General features: G+C 36.4%; 3 protein-coding genes and 2 long non-coding RNA genes across 9 annotated transcripts; 2 read left to right on the top strand and 3 right to left on the bottom strand.

The window, feature by feature from the left end:
• The first annotated feature begins 3,572 nt into the window (after positions 1–3,572).
• Positions 3,573–6,514, top strand: LOC113082923 (uncharacterized). The gene is made up of 3 exons (XR_003282982.1): positions 3,573–3,625; positions 5,820–6,035; positions 6,390–6,514. It is a non-coding gene; the product is annotated as an uncharacterized LOC113082923 (long non-coding RNA).
• A 4,506-nt stretch (positions 6,515–11,020) lies between these two features.
• LOC113082919 (uncharacterized) lies at positions 11,021–13,955 on the bottom strand. Of its 3 annotated transcripts, none has more exons than XR_003282981.1 (6): positions 13,774–13,955; positions 12,954–13,225; positions 12,507–12,612; positions 11,823–12,104; positions 11,493–11,643; positions 11,021–11,383 (listed from the first exon to the last, which is right to left on the bottom strand). It is a non-coding gene; the product is annotated as an uncharacterized LOC113082919 (long non-coding RNA). The 3 variants fall into 3 exon arrangements; XR_003282980.1 differs by having other exon boundaries at positions 12,795–13,225; XR_003282979.1 differs by having other exon boundaries at positions 12,507–13,225.
• A 2,578-nt stretch (positions 13,956–16,533) lies between these two features.
• Positions 16,534–18,423, top strand: LOC113082920 (uncharacterized). 2 transcript variants are annotated; one of them, XM_026254341.1, is made up of 8 exons: positions 16,534–16,917; positions 17,093–17,163; positions 17,234–17,413; positions 17,588–17,646; positions 17,733–17,807; positions 17,881–17,943; positions 18,026–18,178; positions 18,373–18,423. In XM_026254341.1, exons 1-8 carry the CDS (start codon positions 16,700–16,702, stop codon positions 18,385–18,387), a joined length of 834 nt encoding a protein of 277 aa, XP_026110126.1. In that variant the 5' UTR covers positions 16,534–16,699; the 3' UTR covers positions 18,388–18,423. The 2 variants fall into 2 exon arrangements, with proteins under 2 accessions (XP_026110126.1, XP_026110127.1); XM_026254342.1 differs by lacking the exon at positions 18,026–18,178 and having other exon boundaries at positions 18,373–18,416.
• LOC113082922 (putative nuclease HARBI1) lies at positions 18,388–19,204 on the bottom strand. The gene is made up of 3 exons (XM_026254343.1): positions 19,043–19,204; positions 18,866–18,977; positions 18,388–18,792 (listed from the first exon to the last, which is right to left on the bottom strand). The coding sequence occupies exons 1-3, from the start codon at positions 19,202–19,204 to the stop codon at positions 18,416–18,418; spliced, it is 651 nt and encodes a 216-aa protein (XP_026110128.1). The 3' UTR covers positions 18,388–18,415.
• Positions 19,205–20,648: 1,444 nt separating this feature from the next.
• LOC113082924 (nuclear receptor subfamily 4 group A member 2-like) lies at positions 20,649–25,543 on the bottom strand. Of its 2 annotated transcripts, XM_026254346.1 has the most exons (8): positions 24,716–25,543; positions 24,158–24,263; positions 23,172–24,022; positions 22,696–22,825; positions 22,401–22,564; positions 21,855–22,057; positions 21,550–21,728; positions 20,649–21,425 (listed from the first exon to the last, which is right to left on the bottom strand). In XM_026254346.1, the coding sequence occupies exons 3-8, from the start codon at positions 24,018–24,020 to the stop codon at positions 21,169–21,171; spliced, it is 1,782 nt and encodes a 593-aa protein (XP_026110131.1). In that variant the 5' UTR covers positions 24,021–24,022; positions 24,158–24,263; positions 24,716–25,543; the 3' UTR covers positions 20,649–21,168. The 2 variants fall into 2 exon arrangements, with proteins under 2 accessions (XP_026110131.1, XP_026110130.1); XM_026254345.1 differs by having other exon boundaries at positions 21,550–22,057.
• Between the last annotated feature and the right edge of the window lie 593 nt (positions 25,544–26,136).

Below are 26,136 nucleotides of genomic sequence, written 5' to 3' on the forward strand. Positions count from 1 at the left end.
TAAAAAACAAAACAATGCATTCAGTATTGTATTATATTACATTATATTATATTCATATTTAAATTGAATATTTACAAATGCCAAATGTCAGAAATGAGACATGCACAGTCTTGAATGTGTACTCCTTCAGGACAAAAGCCTGTGCAATTTAGCAAGCACGAACACATTACTCGTGCATGGTTTTGTCTTAAAGAGATTGTGACACACAGAAAGAGGCTGAGAGAGACGGTTTATTTATTTATTTATTTTTTGCAGGTTCGGTGTAAGTATGCAGGGAGAATGTTACCCATCACTGTGACATTTTACATCATGGCATCATGACCAACATGCACTCTAATTTAAAAACATTTAGTCATCAAAATATGCCTATGATTTGTTCCCAATTATTAAAGGATTCCACAAATCACCTAGTTATCTTTCACACCCAGACATTTGTATTGTACTGTTTACCATACTTAAACTCTGATCTAACTAAGCCTCTCTGTCTGTCTATTTTCTTTTTTTTTTTTTTTTTTTTTTTTTTTTTTTTCTACTCCACTGACCAGCAAGGGAAGGTTCATTAAAAGCAACTGAATCGGAAATATGCCTGCCCTGGAAAACATTAACTGCTTCCGCATGTTGCTGAGAGAAATTATCGCCTTAGTTTATCAATCAGATCAGAAGACATAATGACCCTGTTCAGTACTTCAATAACAGCTGCATGGACTGTGGATCTGTTTAACATGCAGATCAATTCCCACAGGAGACTGCAGTCTGCATTACAGTAAATACGGGGGCCAAGTTCTCACTTCAAAATGAGTTTTAAGTTTTCAGTTCATAATTATCAGTGTATATATTTTTCAAAAGCTTTATTGGCACCAGATGTGATCGTAATTTTTATATTATTTTTTTGTTCAACTCATTCAGTAATTTTAGTGACAGAATGGCCATCAGCATCCAATGTGCATTAGGCTATGGAAAGCTGAAAGTGTCAAAATCTAGCCATGCACTGATCCTGAAACCACTCCTGGAGAGACGTACAGTAACCGTTTCAATAACTATAACAGATTAACATAAAAAAGTGACAAGCATAATACAAACAAATATTATATTGAATAGACTATTTGATATAAGATTTGTTTTTTTTATGTTATTGCATGCCCATTATCATTGTATACTTTTTAAAAATCATGTCACTGAGGGGAATTTATTTTCTTCCTAGTTTCCCCCTCATCTGTTGATTTGCATCAGTCACCCATGCAGAGCGGTGTTACTGGCCACACTACAAATAATTATTTGACATTGTTCATCAGGAATCAATGCACAGCAGCAGGTCATCCCACAACTTGTGTCTGAGCTAAATATTTATGAGCGGTTTGACTACTTCTACAGCTGCAGTCAGTCACTTTAAAGCGGATCCTTAAATAATTAGTGTCTTTTACTAGCCTGATGTCTGTGATAACGTCTGTTAGAACACAGAGGGACAGCACTTTCATTTCCACATGCAGTCATTTGCTTGTCATTTGGTCATTCTCACATGACTGAAAGACTGTTGTCTTTTTATTAACATGAATGATAGAACAACGTGTAAAGAGTGAGATATGTGTATGTGTGTGTGTGTGTGTGTGTGTGTGTGTTTGTGTCAAAGAGACGTGCATAATATGTCCAATTGATAACTGTCATTTGCAGTGAAGGGAAACTGTCTATTGAAAATGTGTGGTCATGCTTAAAAAGACACTCTAATTAAGCAAGCAGAAATGTTTGAATTAGTACAATATCTTCTATTTGTCACTCTTACACCATATGTAAAACATTTGTGTGTATATGTGTGTGCTGTGAGCTCTATGCGGTATGGATTATGAGAAGTCTACTTTCTGACCCAGTTTACTGATACATAGGCCTACTCTAACATCATGATGAACTGTTGTTTACTGACTACAAGAACCAGGAGGTACAAGATCCACCTTCATCACAATCATCTGACTTTTTTTTTTTTTTTTTAGATGCAGACAAAATCTACTATAACAGAAGGAAAAATAACTGGAATATTACATAAAATGTTTATTGTCTTAAACTTCACTGTGAACATTTTTATTTTATTTCATTTTATTTATAAATGTACATTTCATTGTTCTGTTTTATTGTAGTTTTCTGTCATTTTCATTTGTAATTTTGTAACAATAAAAACAAGAATAAAATTTATGAAAGTTCATATATTCATAAAACAGCAAAAATGTAAACATACTCTCTACTTTAATCAAACAAAAATGTAATTGTAATGAATAACTTAAATAAAATGCATGATACTTGTTCTGACCTGAAATTGACAAAAATAAATAAATAAATGAAATTCCCATCCAGAAAACACATAAACTTTCTAAATTCTAACGTCATCATATAATTTAATTATGTCTTAATGTGTGTTTTTAATACACATTTTTAGTAACCCAACAGCCATTAGGAAAAATAAGATGGCACTTTAATTTAAGTTTGTAGAAAAACTCTTTAAAAGAATAATGCAAAACAAATAAAATTAAATTAAACAATAATGCACAAATTTGAATTAGATGCTTGAAACGTTAAACCTTAATTATAGATCTCCTGACAACTAGCCTCAGTCTCAAATATGTAAATCAAAGAGACACAGTTATTCCCATTCATTGCCTGAAAATAATAAAAAGTAATGTCACAAACTGCAAACTCTCTGCTCTGAGACATAGGCCTGTCAGCAAAGGCCAGATGTCACAAAGGGCACTACTGGTTTTTTGAAACTATGAGTAAGTGAACCAAACTGATAGGATCACCTGTAGGATCTGTTGGTTTTTTTTTTGTTTTGTTTTTTTCAGAAGATTTGGTCTACATTAAAGCCCGTGAAGTAAGCATCTGTCTGTAAACCCAGCAGAGCACTTTGCCAACACACGGCATCTGCTTTAGCTCTGCACAGATTTGCAATGTGTTTGCGGGCCCATTTCACTGAGGATGCCATTGCCTGGTGTACGGAAACTGCTATTTAAAGTATGTTGTCGCAATATTACAAAGCAAATGTAAATCACACAACATAATTCTTCAAAGCAACGGACTGGGTTCTGGGTTCCTGGTGGCAAGAGAGGTGCTTTTGCTTCGGTTCAGTTCCACGATTCAGCTACCTCTGCCTGACCTCCTTACTGAGGTCTCTGTGAGTTACTGAAATCATCTATGAAGAAGGTAGAATGTGTCCTGCACTGCTTAATGACTTTGTTTTAGGGCGTCATCCCATCAGCCCCTCAGTACAAAGACCGGACAGATCTGTCCAAGTGGAGCATGGCATTATAATTTAGTTCCTCTTAGGTTTCCTGCTCTAGCACTTAAGACAAAGTGCCTGCGGCCTCTGAGCTCTCCACATGCAGACGGCACCCGATTCGAACGTTATCACTCGATTGAATGGGGCGTTATCAGAGGTTATCAGCCCATAGCTATGGGCCAGGAGGGGCCTCCTGCGCCTACTAGTAGGCTCAGAAGGCCGTGATCATCCATCCAAATGGTTGATCACCCACAAATATACAAGAGAAGACTCCAGATCCAATCCCAGAATTCCTGCTCACCGGTAATCGGATGTCTACTGGACGAAAGCGGCAACGTTGCGATATTTCCTGCTTAATATTTTCAGGTAAGACTATTAAAATTATAAAACTGAGCATTTAAACTGTAATGGAAAACAATATGTACACTCGTATTGCGTGTCATTATTGTTGACATGAGATAACCGCATTGCGATGTGTCTGCAAACGTTATCGCTAGATCATATTACGATATTAGCGTGTCGTTATGTTAACGTTGCATGCTTTATGTGAGCATTAACGTTGCTAATATGAGTGTGTATTTACGTCTGAAGCTAATGGGGGAATTTAGTTTTGAGTTAAACTGTCAAAATGACTTTTTACACTCTTACAGGCTATTGTGTATGCTCAATAATGAAGCCAGATCATAGGACTAATGTAGCCCATATTGACTTGAGAGAAATATTAAACAAGATGTATTTTACGGATGTTTGGAAACCTTGGGATCTTGACTAGAGTGTAAAATAAAGTTCTGTGGGTTTGGATCTGTCTATCTATCTATCTATCTATCTGTCTGTCTGTCTGTCTGTCTGTCTGTCTCTCTCTCTCTTTCTCTCTATACTAGCTAGCTAGCTGTGTATATATTTATATATATATATATATATATATATATATATATATATATATATATATATATATATATATATATATTAGGGGTGTAACGGTTCACAAAATTCACGGTTCGGTTCGATACGATACACTGATGTCACGGTTCGGTTCGGTTCGGTTCGGTACGTTTTAGATACAGCAAAATGTAAAAACATCTCAACTTTTCAGAATGCCGCAAGCGCACCGCAGGTCATGTGACAAGAACTAACCAATCAGCTTCATCCTTTCCCATAACAACGTTGAAAACTCAGCCAAGATGAAGGAACAGCTGATTATAGTTGTATATGGATTGCAATTTTGAAATAAATTTAGTAGCAGAGCTACTGCAAGCGATTTTTAGAGCTGCAAATCCATTTATCCTTCGCTGAAATTTCCGCGTCTCATGGAGAGAGCACGTCATTGTTGCTTAGCAAAGACAGACGCCTCATGAGCGCTTCTGCCCGAGCGCTTTGGAAAGGAGGAGAAAGACGCGCTTAGCGTTTTCCACGCGTTTTTAGGAGCGATATGTGAACGGACCCTAAGGCGCTCGCTCACTCAGCACGCGCTGAAGGCTCATTGCAAAATGTCTAATGCATTTAACAGACCAGAAATATAAGATCCTAAAATAACCAACAGGTCTGGTGTTTGGGTGCACTTTGGATTCCCTGTAAGCTATAATACTGGTGTCTAAATGCTGCAGGCATAGTTTGTTGCGTGCATGTTTCTCCTTTTTTTCGTCTTTTCCCAGATACTGACACAATAAGGTGATGTCGGCGTAAATGAGTTGACATGTTTCAAGTATTCACGCTGGTGTTTTTTTTTTTTTAAAGCAATGAAGCAACCGCGCGAAGCCCTCACTATATAGGATTTTAGAAAGAATGCAGAGCACTAGTGTAGTGTGCAAACTTACCACAGTGTGGATTTCAGAAAGTGTGCAAAGACTTCACGTGCACACTTACCATAACATGGATTTACAAATAATGTTCTAAGGAGGGGCTCTCATGTCACTCTGATCGAGCAGCTCATAGATGGAATCATGCATCTCAAACAATATGTTTGAGAGTCATCTTCTTTTTCTAGTCTGTTAAACGCATTGGCCATTTTGCAACGAGCCTTCAGCGCGTACTGAGTGAGCGAGCGCCTGACTGAGTCATAACATAACATAAACATAAGTTGGTGTTTTTTTCTTCTTCGGGAGTGTCAGGGGCGTTGCCTGTTACGTCGTTTGGGTTATTGGGCTACCTTGTTGAACGCATATCATTATATTTCTCTTTTTTTTTTTTCAAATATAATTAATTAGTCCAACGAACCGTTCGGTATGCATAATGCGTACCGCGTACCGAACCGAAAGCGTCGTACCGAACGGTTCAATACGAATACGCGTATCGTTACACCCCTAATATATATATATATATATATATATATATATATATATATATATATATATATATATATATATATAGCTAGCTGTCTGTCTCTCTCTTTCTCTCTCACTCTCTCTCTCTAAAGCTTGCTAGCTGTGTATATATTTATATAATTTAACTATCTATCTATCTATATATGTAACTTGAAAAATAAATGTCTTTCTGATTAGCTGTCTGCCTGCCTGTGTTACATTAATGTATTTTTACCTAACTTTTTTGTCTCCCTTTACAGCATACATTTCCAGCTGGTTGCAAGGACTTCTGTGGCAAGTTTGTTTTATTACTTCCGTGCTCTATGTCTTTGTTGAACTATCCAAAATTTGGTTTTGGGCTGTTTAGAATTTATTGTTCACAAATCTGTCTTGTGCAAGTTTCTCTCTTGGCCGAGAGAGATAAGCCTTACAGTTGCTGATCTAGAAGCATTAGGCAAGAGTGTCTGAGAACGATGGTATGATCTGCAACACTGTCTTTTTTTATTACTGATTTATTACTGACTATCTATTTCTTTCTTTGTTGTTATTCAACAAGAGAGAACTCCCATTAATGGGAATCAAAAGGAAACCCTGAAATAATTGTTTAAGGATGGAATGACACGAGTTGGTTCAGAATTAATACCAAGAGCTGCATCAGCTACTGGTTTGGACACCAGTGTCGTAGAAATAAGGTTTACTTTTGTGCCACACTAACAAACATCATGTCAAATAAATAAATCATTCTGCTGCACTGCTTGTATAAATTAAGTGTTTTGTTAACATTCGGTTTAATTGGTGTATTACCTTTTTGCTATTTTTTTGTTTTTCAGAACTGGATTGGTAATTACAAAAGATCGCAAATGACCAATGCTTCGTCTGAGCCCCGGCCATCAAAGGCCAAAGTTCACATTAGAGAGCTGTCGCCTTACAATCTTTTTTTAGGGACATATTCAAAAACAAAGGTGAGAAACAAAATTTAAAGACTGTTTTTATTTTTTTATACTAAATTGTTTCTTTCCATACATGGTGGCCTTGTTGACATAAGGTTTATGAGGGTCATGAAGCGTCATGAAACAGATTTTCATGATAGTATTTGGGAAGTACTTCACTCACACAAATTACATTCATCAGTTTAAGAATGCTGAGTGTATTGAAAACAATCATCAGGTCATCTACTTTACACGTTATCTTGTTTTTACAGAGTTGTTACAGATAAATGGTTTTCACAACCCAAGTACTGATTGTCGTTGTATGAATTTACTTTAAAAAGGAGATGCTGACTCTAATGCGTTAAGTTTTTCCTCAGGCACAATGAATGAATGCACAATGTGCGCCACATTGGGGGAAGATGCAAAGCAAAAATACATTCAAGAGGCAGCAGCACTGAGGGCACATGGGTAGGCACAGGACCTAAACCCTGAGATGAGGGATGCCCGAATTAAAATGCACTTAAAGAAGCTGAAGTTAGAGGTTCATTTGCTAAGCATTAGTGGTATTCTTAAATTATTAGATGGAAGGATGATCAACAGCAATTGTGGTGTGAGCAAGACATTGTGTTAGACAACCGGATTGTTTATCTCTAGTTTTTATCATAATTTCAAATGAGTTTGTTACAAAAATATTCCAAGGCTATCAACATCAAATATTCTCACATTGAAGAAATTGTCAAAGACTCATACCAGCATCTCAAACTGGAAGCAGCTGAAGAACAAAGTGGTCATGAGATTTCTTAAATTAAAATTTAGTTACCCCTTTGTCTCAGGTTTGATTTACATCCATTTCTGAAACGAAAAACCCAGAGTTTTCCTAAAGCCGCTTTCTGAAATGGAACCCAGGAAAACCTGCTTTTATCTTATGATTGATTATCCGCAAGATCTGAGATCAATTGATGTGCAATACCCACATATTCCTTTGGCAACAGTTAAAAATGAACAAGCTGCCTTTGAGATGTTGCTTTAAATATAGTTATGAGTATGATTTAAACTAACTCGCTTGACTTTCAAAATATTTGTGTTTTTCCTTTGGTAGATGGAGGCAATTTTTGCTGTGTCTGCTGCGTCCATTTTGATGATAAGAAGAAGAATGCAAGACAGAAGTGGAGTTCATGGTCTCAGTGCACAGTGTGCCAATCATGGTCACACACAGCATGTGGCTTAAAAAGAACATGTGCCTTCACTGCCAGTGTCAAGACACCATGCAAACACCCTGAAGATGTATCTTGTTACTTGTTTGGGTTGTTTTTACTGTGTTGACGGCCCCCAACCCAACCATCCAAACACACACACACACACACACAATACATACATATGCTGCAAATTCATTGTAATGACCACACTTCACACGTAAGAAGAAAATTGTGATCTTTTTGTTATTTTCTTTCACCCCAATTTTTATTAATTGTTGTTTGTTGGCACCATCAATGTGGTCTCCTTTATACAGGACTTATGTGGGGACCAATAAAGTTACATTGTACTGAATTGAGTCTACATGCATGAGACATGAGTCTACATGCTTTTTATATATACACCTGTTTCATCATTGGTTCAGTAGGGCTGGGTTTTAGCAAGGACCTCACCATAATATTCACAACAGTGGGTCAGAGTATGATTTCATGTTATGATTAGATGCTTCAAATAACTTAACATGTTTCACAGTTTTGCTGTCACTAGGAGATGCTTGGCAAAAAATATATTGAAAAGATGGTTACTGGTACTTGTAGAAACTTTGGTATACAGCTGAACACTACAATTTATTTATTTTAAATTTAAATGGTTTCTATGGCATTGCTTACTTCCACTCTGAAGTATTTTCTTCACAATTACTGTTATGCTTTTATTTTAATGATAAACATTTAAGAGAAAATGTGAAGGGTATCATTTTATCTGTGTTAAGGATATCAATTGTTTCTCCTTGGATTCAGATAAATAAAGTTTATTGTCAGTTTATGTGAGGGAGGACTGGTGTGTTCCACTTTTGTTTGCAGTTGTCTGCCGTGGGTAGACTACATTTCAATTCAAAGTGCTGTCGGTCACAATTATGTTTATTATATATAATTAATTATACATTTAAAATCTGATTAGTTTATCTGGTTTGCAAATTAGGGTTGTAAAATTATATATTTACTGAATATATAAAATATCTAGTATAGCCAAACTTTTAATTACATTGCATCTAGATGAATGCAAATAAATTAATTGACATGCTTTCAAACATGCTTTTTAAATGACACATGAGTTTTGGTAACATGGACTGAGAAAACATTTAACCATCTTCTGCTCAGAAACCTTGTAAAAACTTTACCTTTTACCAGCAATTACCAGCAATCTTCAAATTATCTTATTTTATGTACAACATAAGAAAGCAACTCATACAGGTTTGGAAATACATGAGGGTGAGTAAATGATGACAGAATTTTCATTTTTGGGTGAACCATCCCATAATTAGATAGCATATATATATATATATATATATATATATATATATATATATATATATATATATATATATATATATATATATATATATATATATATATATATATATATATATATATATAAGCCATGTGTGTACCAAACAGAAATGCAAAATGAGTCTGTGTGTGTGTGCGGACAAGGTATTTGTCATGTTTAGGGTTCATAAATCTGTTTACAAGGTCAGAAACAAACAAACATGCAAATAGCTTCTTTTTATATAGGCTATGGCTATTTAGCCTTCAAATAGCTCTCTGAAACTACACCCGAGATGGCTTGTGCATGTGAAATGAGAAAATTAAAACTTTGTTGTAGAGCTAAACCACATACATTGTTAGAAAGGTCTTGACCTGGAGAGTAACATATGTAAGTATGAAGATCCTACATGGCTTCTGTTTTGAAATACTGACCTTTGAAACATCACCTTGGTGCATATTTGAAGGCTTATAATTAAGCAATAAAAAGGGCTACACACATGGGGCCAACTGTTATAGAGAGCTCTTGTCCTCATTTATGATGTAAATATAGTCAACAGCTTGGGATATTGTCAAATCTGGTTAAAAGTTATTTGAACATTTAAAATCTGATTACATAGATATGTTTACAATCTGCCTAAACTCCACACTTTACTCTCAACTCACTATTTGCAATATCCTATTCTAAGAAATACACAATTTTTAAAAAAAAAAACTACAATTCCCTATAGCTACGCAATGCAGCTTGATACAAATCAAACACTGCAGTTGTAGTTTATCTGGTTTGCGAATTAGGGTTGGAAATTAGGGTTGTAAAATGATATATCTACTGAATATATCAAATATCTAGTGCAACCAATCTATTAATTACACTGCATCTAGATGATTTACGTTAAGAAAATCTAAATATATTTGTTTATTTAAGATTTTTTTGCCGAAATGTAGAACCCTCAAACCCCGCCCACAACACAATGCACTTCCGTAACCTTCTGCTACCAAAAGTGTATTTCTCTGAATCGAAGGAGAAATGTGCAAAGGTTATATTAAAATATCGTATTGTTGAGTTATCTGTTTGTTGTTGTTGTTTTTTTTTCATTTTTTTTTTGGACAAATGTTGAATTTATCATTTAAAAAAAGTGTCTTGTGAATAAAATACTTTTGGGCGGAACTACGTTATGCAAGCTACGTGGTTTCAGCGATAGCAGCGTAACCACCATGGCAACAAACAACGAACAAACTAAATGTAATATACATTCACTGAACGAAGAAAGTGAAAATAAAACGAAAACAGCCAATGGGAAGAATAGAAAAAAAGTGTTCAATTACATAGGCTTGGATCTGGAGAATTTCAAGCCAATAACAGTTATGTAGGAACATACTGAATGTGGCACACTGTCACATACGGATTTTGACTGTAAATTCATTGTATGTCATTTTTTAAGTAAATTACTTTTCATTGACTTTAAATGAGCTGTGAATAAGTGCAGAGCGCCATGGCTAAAACATGGCTGTAACTCGTAGAGTCAATACACCTCTATGTTCCCTTTTATTTTATTTTTTTACAAACTCATAGTTGCTTCAGAGGATTCAAGATCCAATAATGTATTGCCATTTCAACTCAGTCGAAGGGGATTTTGATGGTGAGCTCACAAAAAACAAAACACCTCCCACACATTTGTACATTACAGTAAATAACATATTACATTATGGTAAACACATTTTTTTTTTTTAGATTAGATTAAACTTTATTGTCATTATGCAGAGTACAAGTACAGAGCTAATGAAATGCAGTTAGCATCTAACCAGAAGTACAAGAATATAGTGTTTTATATACATAAAAGTGAAGAGTAAGTAAAGCTATGATATACAGAAAGTACAGTGTACAATATTGATCGGAGTATATACAGAATGTAAATATGAATGCAATGTAGGGATTGTATGTACATTATGAACAGAGCAATGAAGGATGTGGATGAGAACAGTGGTAATAAATGCAGTTGGATGAGTGTGCAAAAATATTGTTGAACAATGTATTCTATGCAAAATAACAGTAGTGCAATATTTTTTATATAAATATTTTACTGTGCTTGTACATTAACAATTATAGACAGTTTATTTTTTTAATTTTGTACTCATACAGACAGACTAGTGGGGATATGTATGCTTAAATACAGTGCCTAAGCTTAAATAGATCAGACCTAGTAAAACAACATGTCTGCACAAGTAATGCAGTAAAGTAATTAAATTATTTATATATTATAATTATATTATATTATATATCTATAATGTCTTGTGCATGTGGGTGAAACATCACAGTGGCTTGATGTCATTTTCTTTCCAGCTGTTGGAGACCTTGAATGAGAGCAGCTTACTGCAGTCCTAAAGAGTTAAGGAAAACATAGATTTATGGGAGGAAGAGTGATCTTTTTCACAAGTTTAATTAATATTTCATGGACTTAGGCCATGAAATTCTGCAACAATGATTAACCTCTTGAGGCTTTGAGCTGTCAAGATGTGATAGCAGGTATCCCTCTAAACATGCGGGTTCTGTGTAATGGATCAACCGCACTTGTACTGGAGCTTTGCTTCCTCAAAAGGCCAAAGTTGGCATCCAATGTGACAATCATATCTCCATCCGCCTGGAAAACAAACACTTACAGTAACACTGGTTTTGTACCCGCACCAGGTTTATACATTTATACTATTACTTCTATTATAATACTACATAAACAAATTAACTTAGTTTGATATTAATTCAGATTTGAATTCTATGCCATTAATTTAATCAAACAAGAACCACGCTAGAATTATAACCAACCTTTGGACATGCTGGGAAAATGGTTCCATCATTTAATTGTGGGCAAATATCAACCAAACTTCTTTGTCGGAAGTGGTGATGCCTAAAATGGGATATGGGGTGTTGCAAAAACCCTCAACAGAAACCTGACACTCCAGTGACAGAGAAACAGAAAGCTCTAGCAAAGGGATGGAGAAGGCTGTCTGGGGCTTGTGGCTGTTGCTGGTCAGAGCCCATACCTCAGCAGAGTACAGGTTTCTGGTTCACACGCACACATGGTGACTGTAACTGTGCAGAGCCATCCTGCCAAATATAAAGAGCAAAATAACATAAAAACATAACCTAGTACTACTATAGAGACTAACATATCAGTATAAATTAAATTAAATTAAATGTATGCATTTAGCAGACGCTTTTATCCAAAGCGACTTACAGTGGATTCAGGCTATACATTTTTAGCCATCATGATAGTATATAAACTATACATTTAGTTTATATAGTATAGACTAAATCACTTGAGTGTGTCACATATAACTTAATGTTTGTAATTATTGGAATCAACAAACAACTTTTTTTTTTAATTGCATCACAAATTTGATTAATTCCTTAAAGGAAATCATTACTCCACATGTAATTGGATTGAATTCCTTAACCTGTCAATAAAATTAAATACATTAAGATTTTGTATCAGGTAAAATGACAAACCTGTGCTGACAATGACCTTCATGTCCTTTGTGTACACAGCATGGGTGCCATGGCCTTCAGGTAAATATAAGAATAACCCCAGGGAGGATGGCTCATAGTAAACATTCTGTAAGAAAGATGGATAGCTCTAATGTTTTTAAAACAACAAACTTGTGACACTAACAGTTGATACTGCATAGTGCTAAAACAATTTGAAGTATCTAATGAATCTGTTGAGATTACTGTGAGTTTGCTGTCTGTATGCAAGTATAGCAATAGCAATGTAAGACGGTATGCTATTGTTCTTACGTTCCACTTTTCAGGAAGATGCAGTGAATTTCTGTGAGTCCTCTTCAGGCAAACCTCACAGAACACTGCAGTGGAGCTGCACTCAATGCACCTATAATCAGCATGTTCTCTGCAGACAGCACACTGGGTAGTGACTGATGCTGAACATTCAAACGTCACCTTAAGCATCTCATCCTTGACTGCATCCCAGGCATGAAGCTCTCTCTTCTTTGCCTTACTGTATGCGCTCTCAGAACAGCTTTGTGTCACATCATCAGGTTCAGCCAGTTGAGATGTAATAGAAGGGTCTGAAGGGTGGGTCTGTTTGTAGCTGGGCTGAGGAAGACCTTGACTGAGGTAAGAAAACTTTGCAGGGCCCGCAATAGACCTCCTTACCAACTTAATTTTAACGTTCCTGAAACGTGTGGTCATCTTAAGAGCTTTTCCCATATCTGAAATCAAAATATTTGGCAATTATTACATAAAGCAAAGTGCAACCCGTACCGTACTTCTTATCACAGCCTAAAAGACAGAAACACATGAGTGAAAATGGGATGCAGTCAGATGAGGGATATTTGGTGCGATAGTTAGATACAGCTAGCTATATAACTAGATAGATTGCAAGATATATAGATAGATAAATACACATCAAGCTAGATCTACATCTATAGATAGATTATATAAATAGATAGATACACAGCTAGCTAGCTAGCTATATATATAAACTGCTCAAAAAAATAAAGGGAACACTTGTGTGTTATATTGTGTTGTTAAGTATTCCCTTTATTTTTTGAGAAGGTATATTAGCAACGTCAATGCTCACATAAAGCATGCAATGTTAACATAACGACACGCTAATAACGTATGATCTAGCGATAACGTTTGCAGACACATCGCAATACGGTTATCTCATGTCAACAATAATGACACGCAATACGAGTGTACGTATTGTTTTCCATTACAGTTTAAATGCTCAGTTTTATAATTTTAATAGTCTTACCTGAAAATATTAAGCAGGAAATATCGCAACGTTGCCGCTTTCGTCCAGTAGACTTCCGATTACCGGTGAGCAGGAATTCTGGGATTGGATCTGGAGTCTTCTCTTGTATATTTGTGGGTGATCAACCATTTGGATGGATGATCACGGCCTTCTGAGCCTACTAGTAGGCGCAGGAGGCCCCTCCTGGCCCATAGCTATGGGCTGATATAACCGCTGATAACGCCCCATTCAATCGAGTGATAACGTCCGAATCGGGTGCAGACGGAGTGTGTTATTTCCATCCTTTTCCGTCTGTTTTGTATCACCTGCAGTGCTAAGCAGAAACCACACAGCGGATTGAAAGAGTAAGAGTTCGTCCCTTTGTCAGAACAGATAAAAAAGCAGTAAAATGCTCCGTGATTCGTCTCTAATAAAACGTGCAGAACTTGAGTGCGCGAGAGTTGAGTGAAAATACCTCGACATGTGTAGGGCGAGCGTGTCTCTCTGTCTCTGTCACGACATTGCTTTCATGCTTTTCTCTTTGTGCAGAGATTAGGCCGTTGCCAACCTAAATGATTACTTCAGTCAACACGGTACAAGCTGACACCGCCGAGCGTCCCTCTAACTGATCTGCAAAATGTCAGCAAACTGCTTTTGAGTGTAATCTTAATTTGACGTGGAATTAGTCTTTTTGCTGTGAAGATCTAATTATTCAGACAATTATTTGCCTTGTGAGAACTTTAGGAAAAGATCAGCCATCCCACGCCTGATGAGAGAAAGAGAATGAGAGAGCAAGAGAAGCCGAGAGAAAGAAAAAGAGATTACACGATAGTGAGCGTTCCTAGACGTTGCCCAGAGGCACCTTCATCTCCTCTCTGAGCTACACGGACATGAATGGAGAACGACAGAATTCCATAAAGAACTCTACAGTAAGGCACACTGAACGCGTGCATGAAGGGCATACCTGCTGTCTGAGAAATAGTGAGAAAGAACGGAATGGCTTTTACTTTTTACGCGCTCTGGATATAGGTGTTAAATAAATGTGGCATGCATGTTCACTTTACAATGCAATTTAATTTAGATGAATGTATAATAATTAGAACACATTATTGTACAGTATATAATACTGTATTACTGTACAGTTAACTGCTATCCGAAGCTTTAGAAGAAAGTCCCAAGTGACAATGCAATTTACGCTGATTTATGATCTACACACACACACACACACACACAGATATATATATATATATATATATATATATATATATATATATATATATATATATATATATATATATATATATATATATATATAAAGATTTTGGTTTATACACGGATAAGAAGAAACAAAAATCCCCAAATCTAAATTGTGACTGTATGCCATTGTGTGTGACCATTATGAAGCAGATGTTACTGCAAATATTCTACAGGATTTGAAATGAGTGAATTCCAAATTAAATAATACTCTTTGTGAGCTTATGTGCACGCTTGAATTGTTCAAATCCGTACTGTTTTAAATAATTTTGAAAATGGGAGCTTTCTATATAATGAAGCTGATTTTGATCTGGTGTTGTAATGGTGCTGAACATAACGAGAGTTTAACAAAAAAATAAATAAATAAATAAATAAAATAAAAAAAGAAGAAGAAGAAAAACATCACGTTGCATAATATAAACAAAATGTTATTTACATTTTCATTCGCTAATTCCAAGTCATTTTATTATCTCTTAGCACAACCTAAAATACTGACGCCAAATGTGGATCAATCATCTGTAATTGATAACTTTAATCCAACATAGAATTTACTACACATGCATGTTAATTGCATTCATAACACGTTTGGCTTCGTTATTTTCAGATACATTTAAATGACTGTTGTTTTTAAATGCGCTATATGAATGGCGTACTTATATTTTTTCTCCAACATTTAATTTCGAATACAAACACATAGGCATGCTTCATTTCTGTATCCTGAATTAAAGTTTAAAAATATAAAACTGAGTCAAAAAGTTTAATTTATTTACTTAAATGAAACACCATTTAAACAAAGCTGTGCTTGGATTGCTGTAATTGTAACTCAGTAAAGCGGAATTCCACATTTTACACAGTGAATTTAGTTGTATGATCATTGCATTATTACATTTTCATCCATCGCCCTAATGTTACCCATTTAATGTAACGGATTTAATGGTTTTCAGACACCTATAGTTATCACACGTTCAACAAATTAAATTCTGTCTTTTAAAACAATTTTAGACATTTGAAAAACGAATACTTAAGAATAGGCATACAGTCTTTAGAATAAATGGGAATAAATGTAACGCTTTAAAATAAATATTATATTTTTGACTGTGGTGCAAACTTTAAACATGCTCCCGTACATACCGAGAAGAGATAAAAGTTTTACTTTGTCTATTCTTACTCTAATGAAAATAATAATAATAATAATAATAATAATAAAAACATTAAACAACCTGATGAAAGAGATATTTACGAAATTCGCATTTCCCCCCGAAATCCGTCGTTTGCATGCTAACTAAAGTTTAAATGTTATATTCAGTTTCTTAACAACAACAACAACAACAACGATAATAATAATAAATCCATTCACGTGACAGAGAGATAGAGAGAGAGAGAGAGAGAGAGAGAGAGATTTTCTGACCACAAAATAATGAAATGTAATTAAGAGACATGGCTCCTGCATGGAAATTATTTAAAAGTTTTATTTGTAAACATTAAATATTCCTTTTCATGAAGTTTGATTCGGAATCGGAACCGGGGGGTATTCCAGAAAGCTTGGTTAACTTACCATTTGATAAACTATAACCTCTGGGTTGATTTACCCCAAACAGGCATACCATGAGTATGTCGGTTCCAAAACACCTGAGAAGAGTTAGCTTAATCAACCTCTGACTGGTTACCCAGAGTTAATGCGCGTGCACGGTGCATGTATAAAGACATTTTCAATGGATCGCCGATTTCACGAGTCACCATGGAAACTCAAAGCGAAAAAAAGAGAGCCGCGTATTTCACAGAGGCGGAGTTGGAAGTTTTAATGCATGCTTATGAGGAGTTTAAGCCAATAATATTAAAAAGAAGCAATACAGCTGCATCGGCTAAAGCAAGAGAGTTGGCTTGGCAAAAAATAACGGACAGAGTAAATGCGTGAGTGTATTAAATTACAAATTTGGTATTGGCTCCCGTTTTATTGAAATGCAAAATAATGAAGTATGACTTATACATACTTTTGAATATGTTAAATCACTATGAAAGCATTTACTTTTCCTGCCATTTTATTTCTTTAGCTTGAAATAATAATGTATATTTCTTATTTAATAAGGTGTAATCCTTCTGGAGCCACAAGAACTTTAAGCCAAGTCAAAATGAAACACAAAAACATTCTGCAAAAAGGTAATATTTGATTACACAATTACTGAACTATTATTATAACAGGATTTAGTATATTCATTCTGTCATGCAGCTAACAGAAAAAAGACTGAAGCCCGTCTAACTGGCGGGGGGCCACCACCACCTCCCCTCACCCCATCTGAGGAGCTGGCTCTGTCCCTTAATAAAGGGCGACCAGTGGTTGCTGGCATTCCAGGGAGCAGTTCATCACACATACTATGCACCACAAGTGATGGTGAAAAAAGGGTGAAATGTAAGTTTACCTCTATGATTTGTTTTCATTTTTTATCCTGATAAATTACTATCTCTGTCACTTAAAGGCTTTTTGAACAAGATTAATTTATGTAGGCTTATTTTATTTAACTGCATATGATGTATTATTTTCTTTGATAATATTGAGAATTTAACGGGTTGTGTGTTCTTATAGATACTGATGGACGGATTGTATTATTGGACTCTCCAGAAAGAACACAGTCTGTCACAGTTGTAAGTGATTTGTTGTCAGGTACTTTTAGGGTTTTTTTTTTTTTTTTTTTTGCCAAATAATGTATACTTGAATATTTGTCTTGTAGGATGAAGATGATGATGACGATGAAGAGACCACATCTGCTGTGACAGAAGTGGACAATGCTGGTAGATCCACTGAGGTATGATGCATACCATTATGATGTATGGCCCCTTTTTGCATTAGAGTAACAAACTGTCATTGTCCTTTCATAGTACATACCTAGGGATTTGCCCACAGATGAGGGTCCTTCAGCCTCAGCACACAATCTAAGCAGGGTAAGAATTTGTGTCCATGTGTCCATATTTTAATTTTATTGTCTGACCAAACAATCTCATTTATTACATTTTTCCACCTTAGTTGCCAGCAAAGGAGCTGTATAAGGTCCATCTTCAAAAACAAATAAGAAAAAGTGACATGGAGATGGACCTTATACAGCTTCAAATGGAAGAGAAAAGGCTCCTCATTAAAAAAGCAGCACTTGAAATAGAATTACTTGAGAATCGCCTTAAGGTGAGAACTTGTCTGAATATTAATCTGTTGCATGTTAAAAGTGGTCTGTCTGTCTCTATCTATCTATCTATCTATCTATCTATCTATCTATCTATCTATCTATCTATCTATCTGTATGTATGTATGTATGTATGTGTAAAGCAATATAAAAAAAAAAAAACATTTTAATGAATTTTACTTTTATTGTTTTTCAGGAAATGAAGAAATAAACTGCCTGGCAGACCAGTGCAAAAAAAACTAATAAAAGTAATTTTGACAAATCCTGTCTCTCAAAAGTTTTCCGTCTCTGTTGGCCTCTAAAATCTGTCGGTGTTCCTCTGGGCCATCTTCCTCAATACAAGGAGGGTGGCTCTCTCCTCTTATAGTGGCAATATTGTGAAGCACAACACAAGCCACAATAATGTCGCATGCCCTCTCTGGACTAACCCGGAGCCCACGCAGACACTGAAACCGAGATTTGAGGATCCCTATAGTCATCTCCACCTTGGCCCGTGTTCGGCTGTGAGCCAGGTTAAACCGTGTCTGTGGTCCAGGCTCAGGTTCAGGGTAGGGTGTCATTAAATAGGGCAGACAAGGGTATCCTCTGTCCCCCAGCAAGTAACCATTGTACTGTCCTGTAATGATTGAAGTGTACAACACAAATATAGTAAAAACGAAAAAACAAAAATTGTATAAAGCAAATCATACCCTGCTGAAATGTCTGGCATAATGATGACTCGCGGAAAATTCTGGCATCATGCACAGATCCTGGCCATTTTGCCTCGACATTGGTGATGATTTGGGTTGCCTCACATATTACCTATAGTTAGTGGAAAAAGTAATGACTTTGATGATTTTAAGAAGGGGAAAAAATTAAGTTGTTACCTGCACATTGATACTATGAATAGATTTCCTATTAACATAGTCTCCCTCATTTATTGATGGAGCTTTAATAGGAATGTGAGTGCCATCAATGCACCCAATTACATTTGGAAACCCTGAAACAGAAAGTTTTGGAAGTATGAAGTGTGTGCATAAGGAATACATGTATAGATATTAATAATATGACTAAATATTAAATATGCGTCATATATTTTACTACAAAGGACAAACCTGCCACTCTGTGGAATTCGTCTTTAATAACAAGCAGAGGTTTATGGCCAGGGAACTGTACAAACGTGGGTAACAACTGTTTAAGTGCCAGACACACTGTACGAACGGCTCTACACACAGTTGCCTTTCCCACATGCTCTGAATCGCCCACACTGTACAAAAAATGGCCAGACGCAAAAAACCTAAGTGCTATGCACAGAATGTTTTCTGTGCTAAGCGCAGAGCCGCGGTTTGTCACATTTGCGATATGCGGTTTTAAAAGACGTGTTAAATAAACTAATGAATCTTTTGAAAAACGATTACGCTCTTTTAAATATTCATTAGGGTAAGCAAACACATCAATACGCGGTCTTATAACCCTCTCCCGATGAAAAAAACCTCGTATAATTTGTGCTTCAACGTCCACAGGATCCTCGTCAAAAGGGCACGCCATGCTCACCAACCTTCTGAAACGAAGTTACACTGAAACATAACCTGCTCTCGAGCAGGTTATCTTCAGAGAGTCAGTTGCTATGGTTACATACATACCCAGAAAGTTACCTCTGTTTTTGGAACCGAACGTTGAGGTTATCCACGAACTTACCCTTAAACATACCCAGGTATGTCACATAACCTGCTTTTTGGAATACCCCCCCGAACGAGTTGTACTATATTTAGTTAAACCATAGAAAAAGGCAGTGATGATTTTCACACAGGAATGGAAGATGGCAAATAAATCACATGTAAGACAATAAACAAAGACGACAATGATGCGTCTTAAATCATTTCAACTGCACCATGCTTTAACGGCAAACTCAAAATAAATATATAAACTTTTATATTAAACAACAACAATATATACAACACATACAAACGAGGAATGTCTGAAAATTTTACAAACACTATGGGTTCCTTTTTACCTGTACAGATGATATTGGTATTTTATCCACATGTGCCATATTTAAAAGTTGCCCCAATACTACGAATCTTTATAAAATCTAACAGACTACATAGTGTCCGGAATATAGAGTGTGTAATAGAGACAAGAGTCCTCTACAACATGCGTCTCCTTCCCACCTGACATATACACAGACAAAAGTTATAAAATAAAGAAAAAAAAATGTCTCTGTACAAGCTATATACACGTCATATAAATCACATAAATATATCGAATAAGTATATAGAAATGGTGTATAATACATTCTGCTTAGTGATTTTACATAAATACCGACGTTTGCATTTAACAATGATTAGTAGTGGCGAGGTATTTTTCATTGTTCAAAATCAGGCATACTACAAAAAAATAAATAAAAATAAATAAATTAATTAATTAATTAATTAATATAATAAAAAATATTTTATCATAATATTTCTGATAATTATTACCTTCTTACCTATTTTTGCTTTTTTATGTTTTGAGATATTCAATAGCGGTATGTTTTGGTGGGATACACTCATAAAACAAAAGTGCTTCGAAAGGTTCTTCAAGCGATGCCATAGAAGAACCATTTTTGGTTCCACAAAGAACCATTCAGTCAAAGGTTCATTAAATAACCATATTTTTCTTAACTTTTAATAATCCGAAGAACCTTATATCACCACAAAGTAGATTTTGTGAAACAGAAAGGTTCTTCAAATGTTAAAGGCTATTTTATGGAACCATTTATAGAGAGATGTTCTTCTATGGCATTGCGAAGCATCTTTATTTGCAATAGTGTAACTGGTCAAATTTACCTGCCGATTATATTATTATTTTTCGTGTTTTCTTCCAGGCTTTAGATTTGTTATTCTTTTTCCTCACTCTCTCCGAAAGCGCAGGTCATTTGGTAATTACTGACGAAAAACAAACAAACGGCTTTCAGTTTTCAAAAGAGTCATTGGAAGTGCTCTGATGTTGTTTGAAATCGTTTTCTCTCGGTTTAAAAGGGCAAAGTGTCAAGAAAAAGTTTGTCGATTATTGCTGGCGGTGGGACCAGGTCTTCTAGTTTTAGGTAGAAGATGCGCTGCAGACCCTGTGTGCACAGTGTGCGAAGTTCGGGAAGTTTACCCAACAGTTTGGACAAATAGTTTGGACGATTCAAGCCGCCTCCGTTGAACGTGACTTGGTCTTTCAGACAGTTTACTATCTTGTTTTGAAGGTCCTCCACTCTCTTGGGTTCTTTCAGTCCGTGTCTCTCTGTATAATAATAATAATAATAATAATAATAATAATAATAATAATAATAATAATAATTCTTATTTTAGAATATAACATAAAAATAAGTTACACTTTTCTTAACGTTATATAAAACTTATCTCACCTGTGACCATGGCTAAGGCGGCGATGCATGAGAAAGCAGATATGTCTAAATTCATGTTCTGGAGATTAGACGAGAATTCCACTATAGAGTCAATCCACTCGCCAAATCCACGGACGCACTGCAGCCTGTGCAGCACCGCTCCGTTACAGAAGATGAGTTTGCCTTCCATCGGGTTGGACCTGAAATTAATGACAAAGCACCCGTTAATTGCTGTGCGCATTAAATGGGGATTTAAGCGGTTCCTAATTATTGCATAGCCAATAAAAACTGAAGCAGCAAAGCCACCTCTCCAGAGGCCTTGGTACCTGTACGCCAGGCGCAACACGAAGAGCTCCAGGAAGGCAGACTCGAACAGCAAGTCCTGGTCCGGTTTAGGCAGGTCGGTGAACCCGGGAATCTTTTCTGCCCATCCGCGGATGATTTCCATGGATCCGGTGAGGAGGTCGTAGAACTGCTGGATGTGCTGTGTGTCATCTCCACTCAGTTGGTAGTCCGGGTTGGCTTGGAACTGGAATTTAATTTAAACATGACTTAATGAGCTCCCTTAAAATATATAACCCGTGAAATGGCAAAGCCCATTTCTAGAAAGGGGAGAGTTTCCCCCTCTTTAATTTAACTTTTGTCTGTATTTCACTGGCTTTTTTCTTGCAAAGGCAATTTAGAGAGTAAAATATGGCACCCTTAAAGTGTTGAAAGTTTATAATGAAACACTGTATGATATTAAATTCCTAATATTGGTTGTGTCAGATTGGCGCAGGAAGCGCATTAAGAGTCACATGCACATTTAGATTTTCTTCATGTTAAAGTCTAAAATGAGGGGTAAAATTATAGATGACTGTAGTATAACGCACTCTGGTGTAGTCGAGGCTCCTCATAGAAGGGTTGGAGTCCACATGAGCCCTGACCAGAGCGCTGATCAAACTGACGGGCGGAGAGGGGGGCGAAGACTCCTGCGGACTTTTGGGTTTGGAGGGTAAACGGCCTCGCCGACCCTTTAAGTTGGCGGTCCGAACAACTGTCAAAACAACACAAGACTATCTAGTGGCTGTTATGCTTGTTGTAACATGCATATACAAGTAAGTTACCGACGATTGTTTTTCCTAGCGCTACAAAGGCGCACAGACTTGTGGACAAAAAGCGATTTACCTTCTTTCACCATTCCGACCACCAGGCACTTCTGAAATCGGCAATACTGACATCTGTTTCTCCGGCGTTTATCCACAGGACAGTTTTTATTGGCTAAACAGACATATTTGGCATTCTTCTGTACTGTTCTCTAAATCAAAAAGAAAAACAAATAATAAAAAACTAAATAAATAAATAAATGTGGACAACATTATATAAAATTCATGATATAAAATTCAGAAAATATTTTCATTTTGTTTCCCCCTAAGCAAATATTCTGTTATATAGATTTGTTTATATTTTATTATTTAATTAATTAATTAAATATAAACAACCCCATCAGCTCGAATGTCTGATAAAGTATCATTTTACATTAAAGATCAGAGAAAACTGATATAACTGTCAATAAAACAAACAAAGAAGCAAATAAATAAATGAATAAATAAATAAATAAATAAATAAATAGTAATAATAAATAAATAAATAAAAATAAATACCTTGAAGAATCCTTTGCACCCTTCACACGTTCGGACTCCATAGTGCTGACAAGCCGCGTTGTCCCCACACACCGCGCACAAACCTTCGCTGGACGGAGATCCTCTTGACGGGGGTGACGGCACCTGACTGTCCATCAGTTGATGGCCGTGACTGAGCTGCAGGGAGTGCGTGAAAGCGATTCCCGCCTGTTTCCTGATGGCACTGGGCACTGCGAAACTCTGGCTTTCCATTGCCCTTTGCGCTCCAGGACTGTCGTGCCCCATGGACACATGGAAAGGTCCCTCAAAGCGCATCTGACAGCTGGAAACAGGGGTTCCGGGTGGAGAATGTTTGAAGGAGAAGAGGGAGAGCCTGGACACTGGGTTTTTGCGCTGATCTATCATATGTGTGGTCATATAGTTCTGATGAAAAGTGTGCAGGGAGCTTGGGTCATCCCACATATGACTGGGCTGAACCTGGAAGTTGGCCGTTCCTGGAGCGTGAGGTGAGGACGGTTTGAAGTACATAGGCCCGGAGTGAGCCATCATCTCCTCTGACTGCTGATGGTATGTGTGCATCTGGAGTTCCTCCACTTTGATAGAGGACTGTTCTCCAGAATGGGGCACCTGGTAAAGACAAGGCGGCTTTACGTCATAACAGGTGTTGTAGTTGTCCATGAAGGTGCTGAAGCTTGGCAGAGAGGTGGTGGCGGCGGTGATCTCGGTATTGGTCAAATCCATGCTGAACTTCACAAACTCTGGCGTGAGGAAATCGCAGCTGTATTCTCCGCTGGTGTGGTAACTGTAGCTCTGAGACGCAGGACTCGCGCCCTGCGGGGACGAGCCATTCTGAGCCTGGACGCAGGGCATGGCTGCAAACAACACAGCAGTCAATAAAAATAAATAAATAAATAAATAAAAACATAAAGAAAACCTGAAAATAATAGTCACATGCCCATCAAAACATGTTTTAGCACTGTTTCAGCACTTTTTTTCTGCTGATGTACCTTCAGTCGTGGGACTGTTCCTCTGCCGATCGTTCTACAGGTGATAATATCCGGTGAAATTTAATACCGGGGTTCAATACAAACGAGTCAGCTCTGGATTCTCCTTCTGATAAAACACACAACTTTCACTTGACTTTGCATCACATTTTATTAGTTTTATTAAACAACTTTACAAAATTATAGAGTTCACTTAAACTTTAAAATTTAAAACCCACTTTCTTGCGCCGTATCAGAACAAGTGAGCGATGGGGCGAACGGTTTTGCGCGCCACGTTTGTTATCTTTTTTAACTCTCTAGTTTAATTCTTTCAGTAAATGCATATCTGAACACCATTTCACACAAGCGTGCTCTGGTCTCTGTTCTCATACAAGGACTGAATAAAAGCTCATTTTACAATTCATCTCTACAGAAAAAAAAAAGAAGAAGAAAAAACGCTCATCAGTTTCTATAAAACCTGCAGATATCAACACAAAACAAACATGCATTTTTTTGCACTTCTTATTGAAAATGCATAGTTGCCCAAATAGACAAATGATAGAAAGAAAAGCAACTGCATACCTTAGTAGACCATGAGTAAAACTATATAGTATCCATAAGCATGTGATGCGGTGTGTAAATGTCCAGTGTGGTTCGCAGAGCGCGGAGCTCAACACTGGCATGTAGAGCTCAGTCTGCCAATGTGTCTTTGTTTGTGCGAGACCCACGTGTTTCAGTTTAGTACGTAATCTGCGTCATATGTGAGTAAAACCAATCACCTGCGAGACACTTCTGCCAATCTGAGGACTGACTGACAGCTGGTGCATGACTGTGATTTCACAGAGATCTGCTGTTGTTTATATTCCCCATCGTCGAACAGCAATTTACCTCTGTTTATAATATAATTCAGTATGCACATTACAAAGTATTACATTCGATTAAAGTCAATTTCACATAAAACACTGATAAAAAAAAATGGTAACAATAATACAATTACAAGTATTTATTCCTTCTCATTCTATTAAAACTATTTGTTTAGAATGTTTTGGTAATGCTGGTTAATCTAAGGCTAAACAACAAGTAATATGGGGGACAAAATCTAAGAGCCATTGGTCATTGTATAATGCGAAACAACGGTACAAATTCTGTTCGTATAAGACAGTCATTAGCAGGTGGCAGAGGATGGGATTCTTAAAGTCATTTGAATTTAAGGTTGACAAAGACAGTTAAACGCATTAGAAACTGACAAAATAAAAATAAAAGTGACAAGCAGATAACATCTCTGAATGCAGACCATGAAGAGGTCTAGAAATATAGGTCACTTCCCCTCAAAACCCTTTGCCATATTGTATCTGAATGGGTGGGTGTTACTGTTATTTGAGACAGGTCTCACTCAACCATCATGTGAACACCCTCTTTACAAAAACTAAATCCTGCATCTCCCAACCACCATAAACAGTTTTGTGGCCTTATGGGTGCGACCACAATATGTAAAAAAAAAAAAATAAAAAAAAAAAAAAATACATTGCCAAGTCAATTTTCTAGGTAAATAGATACAAAATTAAGGATTGTGAGGTTTTTATAATACAGCTTCAAAAAATTTTAACTAAACCAAAGCGTAAATTGGGGGGGAAATCTCCTCTAGAGGACACTGTTGTTCACCACCCACTGGACAATAATTTTGGATTATGTTTTATATGTTGTTATAACACAAAGCTAATACAGTGCTGATCAATGTATTTCAACTTAATGCAGAACAAATTAGATGTCAATAAGCCACAGACACTGCAATTCAGCCATTCAAGGCTGAAAGTTGAAGACAAAACTATCCCATGATGTCCATGATTTCTCATTTAAACAGTTTTTCCAAAACTGTCAGTCATGTTCTACATAGTGAATAACAGGCCAGCCATGTGCTTAACACCTGATTGAGTTTATTGCTATATCCAGTGTATTATATCCACAATATGGTCTGCTTTCATTTACCTTTTTAATGAAGGGAA

The sequence above is a fragment of the Carassius auratus genome, unplaced genomic scaffold (genome assembly GCF_003368295.1).
Source record: "Carassius auratus strain Wakin unplaced genomic scaffold, ASM336829v1 scaf_tig00037196, whole genome shotgun sequence".
Taxonomy (NCBI): Eukaryota; Metazoa; Chordata; class Actinopteri; order Cypriniformes; family Cyprinidae; genus Carassius; species Carassius auratus.